Here is a 16,749-nt window from a genome sequence, read left to right on the forward strand (position 1 = left end):
CACATCTTGTTCTTTTTGAATTCAGGTTTTATTAAGTCAGGGTAGCTTGGTGATCATGGCTACGTGTAACAGCATTGAGGTCCCCTCTGGAAACAGAACTGAATTGAGTATTACTAAACCAATATACCCTCAACTATACAGACACACAGCAATGTAGTGCTGCTGACCTGGGTTCCAGACCCACTAGGGGAGTCACCCTGCAGACCCACTAAGGGGCGGCACGTAGCCTCAAGTTTAGATCATTGGGCCAGTTACCGAAAGATTGCTGGCTCAAATACCGGAGCCGACAAAGTGAGAAAATAAGGCACTTGTGGGTGTCTCAGAGGGAGTTGGGATATGCAAAAAAACAACAATTGTGTGTAAGTTAAAATGCTCCATCATTCTTGTCAATGCAGGTTCGTAGTGTTGTAATACTGTTGTAATACTGTAGCTACTATTTGACTGGAGTTGGGTCTTGATAGGAGAGACTGAGTAAGGAGTAGTAAAGCCCCTGCCAACCAGGACCTCTCAACCCTCCTGTTCTAAATCCTCTGTGAACTTCCTGACCTTGAACAAGACCTCCATGTTGACTGTGGGTTGCGTGGTGGATAGTGAGCACAGCACGTCAGACTGGAGGGCAGAGGGACACACACAGAAGATAAACAAAATCATGAGCATGGTTCAGAAATTACACAAATGTGAGAGTCAGTTTGAAATGCCTGGATGTGTATGTTGAAACAGCATGTTCCAGTATGTTTGTGAGCAGTGAATGTGAGTGGGTCTGTGCTGTGAATGTGTGTTTCTCACCATGCAGATGATGGGCTCCAGCAGCTTGTCGCTAGGCACATCCATCCAGGTCAATTCTATGGCCGCCGGGTCACCTGGCGAGCACGGGGTCAGAAGGTCATCCACCATCAACTGACTGGTGGCACAGGATGTCCCTCGCACCTAGAGTACCATCACAAACAACAAAATATCTTAAAATCTCCTAAATTGTAGAGAAAGAGATACACATTTAGTGTGCTGTACAAGAGTGGACTTCAATAGTTACCATACAGTATTAGTAGAAACGTTTTAAATAAATCACAAATGACTGAAATGACAGTATAGACAGAGAGATAGTCCTATGTGTTCATCTTATTATATTTCTACAATGCCAAAACAGTGTGTGTTATTTGCAAGGAAACTGTCCCTGTTTGTAAATAATTAACATCTGAGCATGGTACTTTCAAGTTAGGCCTACCTTTCCACCCCAGACCGAGTATGCCTACTGACCTAGAAAAAAGTAAGCTTAAACTGCTGGCTAATCGTCTTCTTTGGCTTAACCCAGTGAGAGGTCACAAGTGTTTCCCTAAAAGCTGTCTGGGTTTAAATGTATTTTATTGTACAGAATGTGAATAGCTTAATCAATTGATAGTGTCAGATTCGATTATATCCAAAGCAAATGAAACAACAATATCCCCATATGCATCAGAGTCACGTCTTTCCCAGTTATTCCTATTTTACATCTTGTTTCTAGCATTAAGAATCGCGGACCAAAGTGTTGTTATAGATAACTGTATATAATCACATCTGTTTCATTTTCCTCAAAATATTAAACTAATAGTGGGTAGGCCTGTACTTTTTGCCCTTTTCTTTAAGAAAAGGTAGGCCTATGGCATACCCTCTCATACACACTAACTTCAAGTCTTAACAGACACAGAGGTGGGCTATTTAAAGAGTGCATGGCGGGTGGAGGAATTGACTAACATATCTATGGATTTAGCAGCCTATAGCCTAATTTCATCAGTCAAACCGGTAGGCCTGCCTCTTATTTCTTAAATAGGAAGAAATAGGCTCCAACACATATCCCTAATTAAAATGAAGACGTTTAAAATGAATGATGTTTACTCCAATTTGCCTACTTTCAGCACCATGAGCTGTCCATTTCCAATTGTTTGTGCCGTGGCTGCTGCTTCAAGTTTCAGCACCACAATGTAAGTTACTTGAATCTGACTTCTTGTGAGGTCAATAACTCTGATAAACCTTTTTTGATATCCTCAGAGGACCGTTATTATCATGTTTTAACCACTCCTTCATTATTACTGAAACACGATTCAAAGTGGTAAATATAAAGATCCAGTCCATAAAAAAATTGGAGGCCCCTTAAACTTCAGTGTTGTGATGCAAAAATGCTAGCAAAATGTATAGCGCATAGAATTAAAAAGGTGTTGTTGGACATTATTCATTCTAATCAGACAGGTTTTTTACATGGACAATATATTGGAGATCATATAAAGCAAGTACTGCAACCAATAGAACACTATGAAAAATCAGGGAAACCAGGCCTGCTATTCATAGCTGACTTTTAAAAGGCTTTTCATAAAGTACGACTGGAGTTTATATATTAATGCCTGGAACACTTCAATTTTGGACAATCTCTTATAAAATGGGTTAAAATCATGTATAGTAACCCTAGGTGAAAAATAGTTGTACGGATGTATGCTGAGAGTCGGGAAGCAAGTTCAGGGAATGAATACATTTAATTAATAAATAAATGAACAAAACAAGGAACACAAACAGCGCACTGACATGAAACAGCAACAATGACTAATGGGGGTAGAAACCAAAGGGAGGGACATATAAAGGGCAGGTAATCAAGGAGGTGATGGAGTCCAGGTGAGTGTCATAATGCGTGTAAGGCTGGTGACAGGTGTGCGCCATAACGAACAGCCTGGTGACCTAGAGGCCGGAGAGGGAGCACATGTGACAATAGTAACTAATGGCTACATCTCAGAAAGTTTTAAACTGTCAAGAGGAGTAAAACAAGGTTGTCCACTATCGGCATATCTATTTATTATGGCCATAGAAATGTTAGCGTTTAAAATCTGATCCTACAATAATATCAAGGGATTAGAAATCCAGGGTTTAAAAACAAAGGTGTCATTGAACGTTGATGATTCATGTTTTCTTTTAAATCCACAACTTGGATCCCTCCACAGCCTCATAGAGGATCTCAATCGTTTTTTCTTAGCTCTCTAGATTACAACCAAATTGTGATAATTGTACCATATTACTTATTCGATCACAAAAAATACAACTTTTACATTACCTTGTAGTTTACCAATAAAATGGTCTGATCCGGGATGTGGACATACTCTGTATTCATATCCCAAAAGAAACAAATGATCTCAATACATTTTAATAGAAATTGAACAAAAATAGATACGATCTTGCGACCATGGAAAGGTAAATACAGCACCTGTCTATTTGTGGAAAAATCACCCTGATTTACTCTTTAGTCATATCCCAGTTTACCTATTCGCTTATGCTCTTGCCTACACCTAGCAAACAGTTTTTAGAATGGATTCATGTCATTCAATGTCATATTATGATCGCTATGTTGCACTCATTGCCATAATATAATTCCTCCACAAAGACGTACAAACTGTTTAGCCTTCCGGCTGTTGTGTCACTATTATTAGCTAGGCTACCTAGCTAGCCATGCTAGCTTTGTACCTTGTCAACTCAGGGATTTGATCTTGCAACCTTTCGGTTACTAGTCCAACGCTCTAACCACTAGGCTACGCTGCAAGTCAAATCCTGTAAAGAACATGGCCCACCTTGCTTGGAGTGGATTCAGCCTCCTCGCTGTCCGTATGTACTCCAGGTTCCAATGGTCGGTGAGGATGACGAATGGGTCCTTGGCGCCCTCCTGCCAGTCTCCACTCATCTAATGCCAACTTCACCGCCGGGAGCTCTCGATCACAACGTTGTAATTTCTCTCTGCAGGGGATAGTTTCTTAGGGTAATCCACACACGGATACAATTTCTGTGGATTACCTTTTCGTTGACACAGAACTGCCCCCACTCCCACCTCTGATGAGTCCTCCTCCACTACAAAGGTTATCATGGGATCTGCGTGTTTGAGCAATGCGGGTAGGGGAAACGTCCCTTTAGTAGGCAGAAGGCCTCGTCAGCTGCTGGACTCCACTCCAACCATCGGGGACCCCCCTTGAGGAGAGAGGAGTGGCGATGGAGAGGAAGTTCTTGATGAAACGGCGGTAGAAGTTGGCAAACTTTAAAAAACGTTGTAACCCCTTTATGGTGGTTGGGACTGGCCATGACTTGACTGCATCTACCTTCTTGGTGTCCATCTTCACTCCTTGCGGGCTGATTTGCTAGCAAAGGAAGGAGAAAGACTCCTGATGAAACTGACACTTCTCAGCCTTGACAAACAGGTGGTTTGCCAGGAGGCGTTCCAGGACTACTCAGACGTAGGCGATGTGATCCTCCACAGCGGCCGAGTAGACCAGGATGTCGTCGATATACACGACCATATACATTTTCATCCTCGACCATGAGATGGTGGGGTTGTGGCGTTAAAGCCAAGGGTGGCGTCGGATGAATGGCACGACAATAGCCCTCAGGATCTCGTCACAGAATCGCTGTTCATTCAAATTGCCATCGATGAAATGCAATTGTGTTTGTTGTCTAAAGCTTATGCCTGCCAATACCATAACCCCACCGCTACCATGGGGCACTCTGTTCACAACATTGACATCAGGAAACTGCTTACCCACCCGATGCCATACACGTGGTCTGTGGTTGTGAGGCCGTTTGGACATATTGCTAAATTCTCTAAAACTATGTTGGAGGCAGCTTATGGTAGAGAAATGAACTTTTAATTATCGGGCAGCAGCTCTGGTTAACATGATTGCAGTCAGCATGCCATTTGCCCGCTCACTCAAAAGACATCTGTGGCATTGTGTTGTGTGACAAATCTGCACATTTTAGAGTGGCTTTTTGTTGTCCTCAGCACAAGGTGCACCTGTGTAACGATCATGCTGTTTCAAATCCAATTTTACCTTACAGTGAAATGCTTACTTACAAGCCCTTAACCAACAATCCCTAAAGAAGTTAAGAAATAATAAGTGTTAAGTAAAAAATTGATAAGTCAAATAAAAGTAACAAATAATTAAACAGCAGCAGTAAAATAACAATAGCGAGGCTATATACTGGGGGTACCGGTACAGAGTCAATGTGCAGGGGCACTGGTTTGTCACGGTAATATGTACATGTAGGTAGAGATAGAGATAATAAACAGAGAGTAGCAGCAGCGTAAAAGAGGGGTTTGGGTAGCCCTTTCTTTAGCTGTTCAGGAGTCTTATAGCTTGGGGGTAGAAGCTGTTAAGAAGCCTTTTGGACCTAGACTTGGCGCTCCGGTACCACTTGCCATGAGTCTATGACTAGAGTGGCTGGAGTCTTTGACAATTTTTAGGGCCTTGCTCTGACACCGCCTGCTATAGAGGTCCTGGATGGCCGGAAGCTTGGCCCCAGTGATGTTCTGGGCCGTACGCACTACCCTCTGTAGTGCCTTGCAGTCGAAGGCTGGGTAGTTGCCATACCAGTGATGCAACCATGCTCTTGATGGTGCAGCTGTAGAACCTTTTGAGGATCTCAGGACCCATGAGAAATGTTTTCAGTCTCCTGAGAGGGAATAGGCTTTGTCATGCCCTGTTCACGACTGTTTAATCAGCTTCTTGGCATACCATATCTGTCAGATGAATGGATTATCTTGGCAAATGAGAAATGCTCACTAACAGGGATGTAAACAAATTTGTGAGCAAACTTTAAGAGAAATAAGCTTTTAGTGTATGGAACATTTCTGAGGTCTTATTTCAGCTCATGAAACATGGTTGAAACATGGTTGTGAAATTGTTAGATTACAGTATGTAAATACTGTTCTGTTACCAGTTAAAAACTACTAATACTTCCAGCAATAGTGTTAGTATTGTGTTGTTGTTGCTGTTTTGTACAGGGGACTATAACAAAAAAAACTCATCATCATTATAGTATGCAAAATGAAACAGTAAATCGATATTTTTTTATTGATTTCTATAATATCTTGTTTATATTTTCAATAAATGTATGTTTAGTAATTTAAAAAAATGTTTTGTGGTTTTAAATCACAAAAACGTCCTGTTAACAGGGACTTTCATTTTGAAAAAATATCAAGCGTGATCACGTGACCTTAATGTCGCTAGTTTCACAATGCTGCGCAGTAGCTGGCTTTACATGGAAATGGCGCCCGCGTTGAACTCTAGCAAGAAGACAGTTCTGTAGCCAGCTAGTCTAGATCAGAAGACTTGTTAAAGACACGGTCCTTCATACTATAATATTTGTGGGTTATTAACATTTGTCTTCAAAAACAAAAGGGATTCGGAAGAAAATCGTATTATTATGACAGGGCCGAAGAAGAGTCGCAACCGAAAAGACATTACCGCATTTTAGTACGTCGACAACATCAGACAGGTAATGTTAACGTCTTGCTAGCTGTGCAGTTACCGGTAGGTAGCCAACTAGAACAGGTTTTGTATTCTAGCTACGCCGCCAGTTGGTAGAATGGGCGGATTAGCTGTCAAGCACAAGTGAGCAGTACATTTAGCTAAATCGGCTTGTACCTAAAGTTAGCTAGCTATTTTAGTTAGGTAGGAAACGTTAGGTGGTTAGTTAGGCAGCTAATGTTAGCATAATGCTACCTCATGCGAGGTTTTGATTCACCCGCCTCACAATCATAACGTCAACGTAAGACATATGGAAAGTGTCATCAGTGACCTAGTTCGTGTGGTGTGCAAGTTAGATAATCCCCCACCCTACATTTTCCACCAAACAATTTACCTGAACAACACTGTTTTACTTTAGACGTGCTGCAACTAACGTGAAGTCTGTGCTTTGGTAGTCTCGCGTTGCCATACCTCCAAAATATGTCGTTGTCACGCCTCGGTTTTAGGGAACGCCTCGATCGTACCGATTATTGGATTTCAATTACAGCAGAAGTACATTAATTCCCAATTTAACGCTGCGTTTGCCTTGAAGTATTGTTTAATGCCTCGACCACACCGATAGTGTTCTTGCGCAAAAATGTGACGCAGCATAATCTGGATAAATCTACCCAAATCGGGAACCGTGGATAGATGGCAGTATTCGTGCAAAACTGAAAGTCGAACCACCGCATTTAACCATGGCAAGGTGACTGGGAATATGGTTGAATACAAACAGTGTAGTTCAACGGCTCAAACACAAGACGTATCAAATTTTATTGGTCACATACACATGGTTAGCAGATGTTAATGCGAGTATAGCGAAATGCTTGTGCTTCTAGTTCCGACCATGCAGTAATATCTAACAAGTAATCTAACAATTTCACAACTATCTTTTACACACAAGTGTAAAGGAATGAATAAGAATATGTACATATAAATAAATATATGTATGAGTGATGGCCGAAAGGCATAGGCAAGATGCAGTAGATGGTATAGAGTACAGTATATACATATGAGATGAGTAATGTAGGGTATGTAAACATTATGTAAATTGGCATTGTTTTTTTTTTTTTGTTTTTTTTTACATTTATTTAACTAGGCAAGTCAGTTAAGAACAAATTTTTATTTTCAATGATGGCCTAGGAACAGTGGGTTAACTGCCTGTTCAGGGGCAGAACGACAGATTTGTACCTTGTCAGCTCAGGGATTTGAACTTGCAACCTTTCGGTTATTAGTCTAACCACTAGGCTACCCTACCGCCCCAAGTGATTTTTAATTATAAAAGTGGCTAGAGATTTGAGTCCGTATGTTGGCAGCAGCCACTCAATGTTAGTGATAGCTGTTTAACAGTCTGATGGCCTTGAGATAGAAGCTGTTTTTCAGTCTCTCGGTCCCAGCTTTGATGCACCTGTACTGACCTCGCCTTCTGGATGATAGTGGGGTGAACAGGCAGTGGCTCGGGTGGTTGTTGTCCTTGATGATCTTTTTGGCCTTCCTGTGACATCGGGTGGTGTAGGTGTCCTGGAGGGCAGGTAGTTTGCCCCCGGTGATGCGTTGTGCAGACCTCACTACCCTCTGGAGAGCCTTGCGGTTGTGGGCAGAGCAGTTGCAGTACCAGACGGTGATATACAGCCCGACAGGATGCTCTCGATTGTGCATCTGTAGAAGTTTGTGAGTGATTTTGTTGACAAGCCAAATTTCTTCGTCCTCCTGAGGTTGAAGAGGCGCTATTGCGCCTTCACCACGCTGTCTGTGTGGGTTGACCATTTCAGTTTGTCCGTGATGTGTACGCCGAGGAACTTCAAACTTTCCACCTTCTCCACTACTGTCCCGTCATTGTGGATAGGGGGGTGCTCCCTCTGCTGTTTCCTGTAGTCCACGATCATCTCCTTTGTTTTGTTGACGTTGAGTGTGAGGTTATTTTCCTGCACCACACTCCGAGGGCCCTCCCCTCCTCCCTGTAGGCCGTCTCGTCGTTGTTGGTAATCAAGCCTACCACTAGTGGCATCTGCAAACTTGATGATTGAGTTGGAGGCGTGCATTGCCACGCAGTCATGGGTGAACAGGGAGTACAGGTGAGGACTGAGAATGCACAATTGTGGGGCCCCAGTGTTGAGGATCAGCGAGGTGGAGATGTTGTTTCCTACTCTCACCTCCTGGGGGTGTCCCGTCAGAGTCCAGGATCCAGTTGCACAGGGTGGGGTCGAGACCCAGGGACCCATAGGTATTCCTCTTGTCCAGATGGGTTAGGGCAGTGTGATTGCATCGTCTGTGGACCTATTGATGCGGTAAGCAAATTGGAGTGGGTCTAGAGTGTCAGGTAGGGTGGAGGTGATATGATCCTTGACTAGTCTCTCAAAGCGCTTCATGATGACGGAAGTGAGTGCTACGGGGGGCGACAATCGTTTAGCTCAGTTACCTTAGCTTTCTTGGGAACAGGAACAATGGTGGCCCTCTTGAAGCATGTGGGGACAGCAGACTGGGATAGGGATTGATTGAATATGTCCGTAAACACACCAGCCAGCTAGTCTGCGCATGCTCTGAGGACGCGGCTAGGGGTGCCGTCTGTGCCGGCCGCCTTGCGAGAGTTAACACGTTTATGTCCAAGTCAAGGGGTCTGAATACTTTCTGAATGCGCTGTGTAAGTATTGTATTTGTTACTCCTAACAATTAACCAGTCGACTAATTGTGGTCAGGCCTAAATCTAACACAATATGATGCCCCGTGACCTTATTAATTCATCCACTTACTTTAACGTGCTAGGTATCTAAGTAAGGGGTTGCTCTAACGCAGAATTCTTTGTTTTTTACGCAGGAAAAAAAATATCTTGCTGCATTTTGTAAACGCAGATCTAAAATCCTTCTTATTGTAGTTTCTGCCCAGCATTAAGGTTGCAAGGGTCGGAAACGTCCCAGTAAATTTCCGGAAACTTTCCATGGGAAGTTAAGCCCTGGAATTTTGGAAATGTTGCTTAAATTCATCAAAAAAAGTTAGCTTATAACAGTGAACCTTTTTTTGTGTGATACACTTAAGGCAATTGTGGCATATTTTGATTAAACTATCCCCAATTCAATGGAATTGCAACCCTCTGCATACACAGTGCATTCTTCAATCACATGTGCAGCTGATTCTCAAGATCTTGCACACTATTGAGATGCTCTTGAGCCCACGCTACTACACTGTCTGAGCCAAGGACCACATGCTTTCTGGTAAGTTTTGATTACAATACTGGGTCGGGTGAATATATTTTATATGACCTACATTATTTTTTTGTTAACTAGTAAATAGTAGCCAACAGCAAAGTGTGTTTTAAATCATTTTTAACTTGTTAACAATTTATGCTTGTTAGTTTTTGCTACCATGTGGGTTTTAGCTTGCTTTTAACTGAGTGTTATTTCACCTGTTTCCATACAAGTTTCATTTTAACACATTTATCTCACAAAGGAGTTGTTAGATTAAACTGCTTAACTATTTATCTGTACATAGAATTGTATTAGTTTTTTTACTCATTTTTTTTCTAATCTTTACAGGAAAATGCCACGGGCACTATCTGATGTGTGAAGACATTTCACTGCAGCTAATGTAGAAGGAAAAGCTCTGTACATTTGCAAATACTGTGCCAAATCATATGTGAAGAATCCAATTTAGTTGCAGAATAATCTGGCCAAGTGCATAAAGTTCCCTCAGCACTCACAACAAGCAACCTCTGACAAAAGTCCCTCTACTTCTAATTCAAGGTGACAATGCTGAATCGGAGACCTTATCGACAGCAACAGCTCATGGTCCTCCTGGAAGCATACGTTTTTTTTGACTCAATGGAGGAATGTTGTCAGAGAAATGCTGATGAATGTCTTGCTCGAGCTGTGTATGCAGCTGGTTCACATCTGATGCTCACAGGCAATGTGTATTGGAAGAGATTTCTGAATGTTCTTCGCCCAGCATTCACCTCTCCAACCAGACATGCTTTATCTACTCATTTGCTGGATGCAGAGTTCAACAGAGTTCAAGTGAACGTCAGGCAAATCATAGCGAAAGTAGACTGTATTGCAATCATCTCTGATGGGTGGTCAAATGTTTGCGGGCAAGGAATAATTAACTACATCATCTCCACCCCTCAACCAGTATTCTACAAGAGAACAGACACAAGGGACAACAGACACACCGGTCTCTACAATGCAGATGAGCTGAAAGCAGTCATCAATGACCTTGGACCACAGAAGGTATTTGCATTGGTGACATACAATGCTGCAAACATGAAGGCTGCTTGGTCTAAAGTAGAGAAGTTCTAATCTCACACCCATTGGCTGTGCTGCTCATGCATTGTATCTGCTCCTCAAGGACATCATGGCACTGAAAACAATGGATACACTCTACAAGAGAGCCAAGGAAACAGGTATGTGACCGGTCATCAAGTTATAGCAGCAATCTACCTCACCAAGCAAAGGGAGAAGAAAAAGAGCACCACATTGAAGCTTCCCAGCAACACCCGTTGGGGTGGTGTTGTCATGTTTGACAGTCTCCTGGAGGGGAAGGAGTCTCCAAGAAATGGCCATATCACAGTCTGCCGATATGGACAGCCCCATCAAGAGGATCCTCCTGGATGATGTATTTTAGGAGAGAGTGGTAAGCAGCCTGAAACTCCTGAAACCTATAGCAGTAGCCATTGCAGAGATTGAGGGAGACAATGCCATCCTGTCTGATATTCAGACTACTGCCCTGCCCACTTCACTGTTGCTCCAAACAGAGGAAACTGCCGTTCTGAAATACATCAAAAAGCATGAAGACTTCTGCCTGAAGCCCATACACGCTGCAGCGTACATGTTGGACCCCAAGTATGCTGCCAAGAGCATCATGTCTGGTGCAGAGATCAACGAGGTCTATGGTGTCATCACTACCGTGTCTCGCCACCTTGGCCTGGATGAGGGCAAGGTTCTTGGCAGTCTGGCGAAGTACACTTCCAAGCAAGGGCTTTGGGATGGAGATGCAATATGGCAGTCGTGCCAACATATCTCATCAGCCACCTGGTAGAAGGGACTTTGTGGATTTGAGGCTCTTTCCTCTGTTGCCTCCATCCCCCAAATCCCACCAACATCAGCCGCATCAGAGCGCAACTGGTCTTAGTTTGGGAACACACAACAAAGCACGCAACAGGCTGACCAATACAAGGGTTGAAAAATTGGTGGCCATCTAGGCAAATTTGAGGCTCTTTGAGCCTATGAGCCATCCTCAGCAAGGTTGGAAAGGGACCGTGACGATGAGGCCTCAGAGTCTGATGTTCAAGAGGTGGACATTGAGGAGGTCCAGGGAGGAGACATGGAAGCCTGAGAGGAAGACAACCAAAGCTTTAGTCTAGAAACTATAATTTTACACATGAATGTTCAAAACGTTTTTGGGAGATACGAAGGATCACTCAGTATTCCCTTTCCACTAAATATTCCCCAAAATGTGCAACCCTACTCAGCATCAAACGCATTTTGTGCTTTAGTTGCTCTTCTCCACTCAGGATGCCCGTTCGTGAATTGTCATCTATCAAAAACAGCGCTCTGACTGATGTGTGGCTACTTTTCTCCAGTACTTTGTGTAGCCAGCCTACTTTTCTTCGATAAAATACAAGATAAACTTGAAGCTAAACATTAGGAAATACCGTTGGTTACATTCGTTTTATAATAAACATTAGAAATATGATGGCCGTGCATTGTTTTCTGCATAAAGACTGCTTTTTCATTTTAAGCTCATTTATGTGGCTGCCAGCAAATAACACTCCAACTTAAATACAACTATTTTAAAACAAAATGTAATTTAGTTACAACACATTCAAGTAAATATAACAGATCTACGATAACAAGCAGAGACGGATTAACTTAATTTTTACAGCATCTTGGCAAAATATAAACAGTGGTCCACTACTCAAAATAAAAGAATCCAGCCAAACAGTGTTGCCATCTGATGAAAATTGAAGCTGTTTTCTGCCGAATGTGTCGCACCAATGTATTTTCTGTCAAGGATGGCGATAGTTGCACGTCCCTGATCACTCTATTAAAGCAAAAAAACACTTGACTTTCAATATAAAACGTGACTCCTGTCAACACACAGCTGGACCCACCTGCTCCCGCTTTCTCCTGTTGTGGTATTGACAAACAAACACGTGACTGGCTCAACTGTTCTGGAAACTACGTAAGCTTCATGACGTTAAGTAATGTGACCAGTGAAATGAAGAACGCAATCTGCTTCATCTCCTAACATTTGGTAAAGGTATTTACTTAAAAAGTAGCTACAAATATTAAAATGTAGGTATTGTAAAACCATCCTGTGGCTATATCCAAATACCCCTGTATACGGTATATCGCCAAAGCCTAGTGGTATTTGCAATGGTGCCTTGACCTTTGCATGACACATGGCATGTTATGAAAATCCCAGGCTAGTCTAGTAATTCTTTGGTGAAAGACACTGTTTTGCTCTAGGCCAGACTCATACTTGAATAGAGTTTGGCCAAACGTTGCACTACAGTGGCACAGAAAGCTGTGCTTGCGCTCTGACACTTGTACATTCAAGGGTAACTATTCAACATCTATACAAGGCTCTCTACGATAGGTCCCCAAGATCACATTGTCTGTCATGGGGAATGAAGTGGGTAAACGGTTAACCACGGTGAAAAGTTAACACAGAGCAACATGCCATGTAGGAGCGTTTGAATCATCCTCAAATCTCAAACTTGTACATGATACTGGATGTCAATGGGCTACTATATTCACACCTGTCAACATGTTACTCAGCACCAAGACAAGGACACGTGCACAGACACCCATGCTGGCTGCTGCTGTTACTCCAGCAGGCCCGGAGCCCAAACCTTTGACAACTGGGAACCATAACTCTGCTGAAAGACCTCTCTTGTCCCCCCCCCCAATAGCCCCAAAGATAAAACCTGGTGTAGGCTTACAGAGAGACAGTTTTCACTCTCTTATTGTCTGATTTGAATTTAGTTTAGTTTAGCTAAACCTTGGAGCGTGGTGCTACTGTAGAAAGCAACGAGAACCCTGTAGGTTTTGACGCCCATATGTGCCACATCCAGTTTGGACGATACGAAGTACTCTCTAAAGAATTGCAAAAGTAATGTTTCATGTTTTGTTTGTGTACGTAATGCTGTCATGTTTTGTGTGCAGTGAGTGAACATGCGTGACCTGGCTGCCCAGGTCACCAGCAGCCTGCTGTGTTTCCCGAAGGTGACTGTCGACGCTCTGGGAGAGGATGAGATCACCCTGGACTCTGTGCTGCGCGGGAAGTTCACCGTCGGTAAGTCGACGTGTGTCTGCATGGCGGCCATCGCTCACCAGCTGGAGAGGATAGAAGTATGGCATAGTCACCAATTGGGCCTGTACTGTCGGCACCCTCAATTCCCAAACTTCACAACAACCAAAAAAACATTTGGGTTTCCTGTCTACGTTTTAGCCATCACCTTTTGCCTGTCTGCTTCCTCACTGACATGCTCCCCTCTCCCTTGGCGCAGGTCGCAACGGGCTGGCCTGGCTGGCATGTGGGCCCCAGCTGGAGGTGGTCCATGCGGTGACGGGCGAGCGTCTGTCCGCCTACTGCTTTAGCGGCGAGGGGGAGCACCCCCCAGGCGTGCTGGCGGCCAGGGACTTCTCCTGGCTGAAGAGGACGGGGCTGCTGGTGTGCCTGGAGGAGGCCCAGGGTAGCATGCTGTGTCTCTACGACCTGGGCATCTCCCGAGTGGTCAAGGCCGTGGTCGTACCGGGCAGGGTGAGTGCTCTCATCTTCCTGTCTCTCTCTTTCATATTCTCGCTCACCCTCCACTCCTTTCGCTTCATCAACCGGTTGATTTGATTGATTGTGACGTCGACTGACTAACTGCTAATGTGTTGATTGGCAGATCACGGCCATCGAGCCCCTGGTGAGTTATGGCGGGGCCAGTGCTAGCACACAGCACCTCCACCAAAGCCTGCGCTGGTTCTTTGGCGTGGCAGCTGTGGTCACGGACCTGGGACACGTCCTCCTGGTTGACCTGTGTCTGGATGACCTGTCCTGCAGCCAGAGCGAGCTGGAGGCCTCAGGTCAGCCTTTGTGTGTGTGTGTGTGCTTAACTTTACATAACCTAAACTGTACTGGCCAGCAGTCCCTCTGAAGATTGTGTGAGAGTGTTCAATGTGTCTTTGTTTTTTTTTGTTTCCATCTCTAACCATCCTCTCCAGACCTGGAGGTAGTAACTAAGTCCCCGGCTGAGATCCCCCGGCTGCGTGAGCAGGAGACGCGCCAGGGGAGACACCTCTGTCTGCAGCTGAGCAGCCCCACGGGCACGGGGGCCACGGCCCTGCAGTACATCCCCCGCACCAACCAGCTGGCCGTGGGCTTCTCCGACGGATACCTGCAACTCTGGAACATGAAGACGCTCAAGAAGGAGTGAGTTGACGACCCAGTGATGACGCGATGGGAAAGCCACAGACTGTGTGGGTTGGTCTGATGGCCTCCTCTGCTGTGTTCTCCCCCAGGTATCACTCCCAGCTAGAGGGCGGAAGGGTGCCAGTGTACGCGTTCACCTTCCAGGAGCCAGAGAATGACCCCCGTAACTGCTGCTACCTGTGGGCTGTCCAGTCTGCCCAGGACAGGTAAGTTGTCCTTCCCTCTCCACCTGCCGGTCTGCCTGCCTGCCTGGGCCGCAAAGCTCGAGGCCTCTTGGAAGGGGTCGTAGTGTGTACTGCACACACCAGATCTGCGTGCAATGTGTATTTCAAAAAGCGTGTGAGGTGTGCTTGTTTTCACTTGCCCGTCACAATGGAACTGGTGGAACAGGGCTAGACAATCTGGGCCCTCTAATTCTAAAATTATCCGCCGCAATTGTTGCAACCCCTATTACTAACCTGTTTAACCTCTTTCGTATCATCTGAGATCTCCAAAGATTGGAAAGCAGCCGCAGTCATCCCCCTCTTCAAAGGGGGAGACACTTTAGACCCAAACTGTTACAGACCTATAACTATCCTACCCTGCCTTTCTAAGGTCTTCGAACGGCAAGTTAACAAACAAATCACCGACCATTTCAAATCCCACCGTACCTTCTCCGCTATGCAATCTGTTTTCCGAGCTGGTCATGGGTGCACCTCAGCCACGCTCAAGGTCCTAATCGATATCATAACCGCCATCGACAAAAGACAGTACTGTGCAGCCGTATTCATCGACCTGGCCAAGGCTTTCGACTCTGTCAATCACCACACTCTTATCGGCAGACTCAACAGCCTTGGTTTCTCAAATGACTGCCTCGCCTCGTTCACCAGCTACTTCTCAGATAGAGTTCAGTGTGTCAAATCGGAGGGCCTGTTGTACAGACCTCTGGCAGTCTCTATGGGGGGGCCACAGGGTTCAAGTCTCGGGCCAACTCTTTTCTTTGTATATGTCAATGATGTTGCTCTTGCTGCTGGTGATTCTCTGATCCACCTCTACGCAGACGACACCATTCTGTATACTTCTGGCCCTTCTTTGGACACTATGTTATCTAACCTCCAGACGAGCTTCAATGCAATACAACTCTCCTTCAGGGGCCTCCAACTGCTCTTAAATGCAAGTAAAACTAAATGCATGCTCTTCAACTGATCGCTGCCCGCACCTGCCTGCCCGTCCAGCATCACTACTCTGGACATTTCTGACTTAGAATATGTGGACAACTACAAATCCTAGGTGTCTGGTTAGACTGTAAACTCTCCTTCCAGACTCACATTAAACATCTCCAATCCAAAAATGTAATCTAGAATCGGCTTCCTATTTCGCAACAAAGCATCCTTCACTTATGCTGTCAAACATACCCTCGTAAAACGTACTATCCTACCAAATCCTTGACTTTGGCGATGTCATTTACAAAATGGCCTCTAACATTCTACTCAGCAAATTGGATGCAGTCTATCACAGTGCCATCCGTTTTATCACCAAAGCCCCATATACGACCTGTTGGCTGGCCCTCGCTTCATATTCGTCACCAAACCCACTGGCTCCAGGTCATCTATAAGTCTTTGCTAGATAAAGCCCCGCCTTTTCTCAGCTCACTGGTCACCATAGCAGCACCCACCGTAGCACGCGCTCCAGGTATATTTCACTAGTCACCCCCAAAGCCTCCTTTGGCCACCTTTCCTTCCAGTTCTCTGCTGCCAATGCCTGGAACAAATTGCAAAAATCACTGAAGCTGGAGACTCATATCTCCCTCACTAGCTTTAAGCACCAGCTGTCAGAGCAGCTCACAGATCATTGCACCTGTACATAGCCCATCTATAAATAGCCCATCTAACTACCTCATCCCCATATTATTATTATTATTATTATTATTATTATTTATTTATTTTTTTGCTCCTTTGCACCCCAGCATCTCTACTTGCACGTTCATCTTCTGCACATCTCACTCCATTGTTATTTGCTAAATTGTAATTACTTCGCCACTACGGCCTATTTATTGCCTCACCTCCCTAAT

General features: G+C 44.5%; 1 protein-coding gene and 1 long non-coding RNA gene across 4 annotated transcripts in view; one reads left to right on the top strand and one right to left on the bottom strand.

Annotated features, from left to right (window-relative positions):
* Window positions 1-9: 9 nt before the first annotated feature.
* Window positions 10-6,996, bottom strand: LOC110505343 (uncharacterized). 2 transcript variants are annotated; one of them, XR_016491904.1, is made up of 4 exons: window positions 6,640-6,900; window positions 3,582-3,744; window positions 787-927; window positions 10-609 (listed from the first exon to the last, which is right to left on the bottom strand). It is a non-coding gene; the product is annotated as an uncharacterized LOC110505343 (long non-coding RNA). The 2 variants fall into 2 exon arrangements; XR_016491903.1 differs by lacking the exon at window positions 3,582-3,744 and having other exon boundaries at window positions 6,640-6,996.
* Window positions 5,975-16,749, top strand: part of LOC110505350 (protein ELYS) — a 29,259-nt gene continuing 18,484 nt past the window's right edge. For both annotated transcript variants that reach the window (XM_021584528.3, XM_090220621.1), the window contains exons 1-6: window positions 5,975-6,273; window positions 13,445-13,574; window positions 13,789-14,042; window positions 14,173-14,353; window positions 14,492-14,699; window positions 14,789-14,905. In XM_021584528.3, the coding sequence (XP_021440203.3) occupies window positions 13,454-13,574; window positions 13,789-14,042; window positions 14,173-14,353; window positions 14,492-14,699; window positions 14,789-14,905 (881 nt within the window). In that variant the 5' untranslated portion in view covers window positions 5,975-6,273; window positions 13,445-13,453. The remainder of the gene's footprint in view (window positions 6,274-13,444; window positions 13,575-13,788; window positions 14,043-14,172; window positions 14,354-14,491; window positions 14,700-14,788; window positions 14,906-16,749) is intronic.

This window comes from Oncorhynchus mykiss, chromosome 25 (genome assembly GCF_057628025.1).
Source record: "Oncorhynchus mykiss isolate SJ-2025 chromosome 25, ASM5762802v1, whole genome shotgun sequence".
Classification (NCBI taxonomy): Eukaryota; Metazoa; Chordata; class Actinopteri; order Salmoniformes; family Salmonidae; genus Oncorhynchus; species Oncorhynchus mykiss.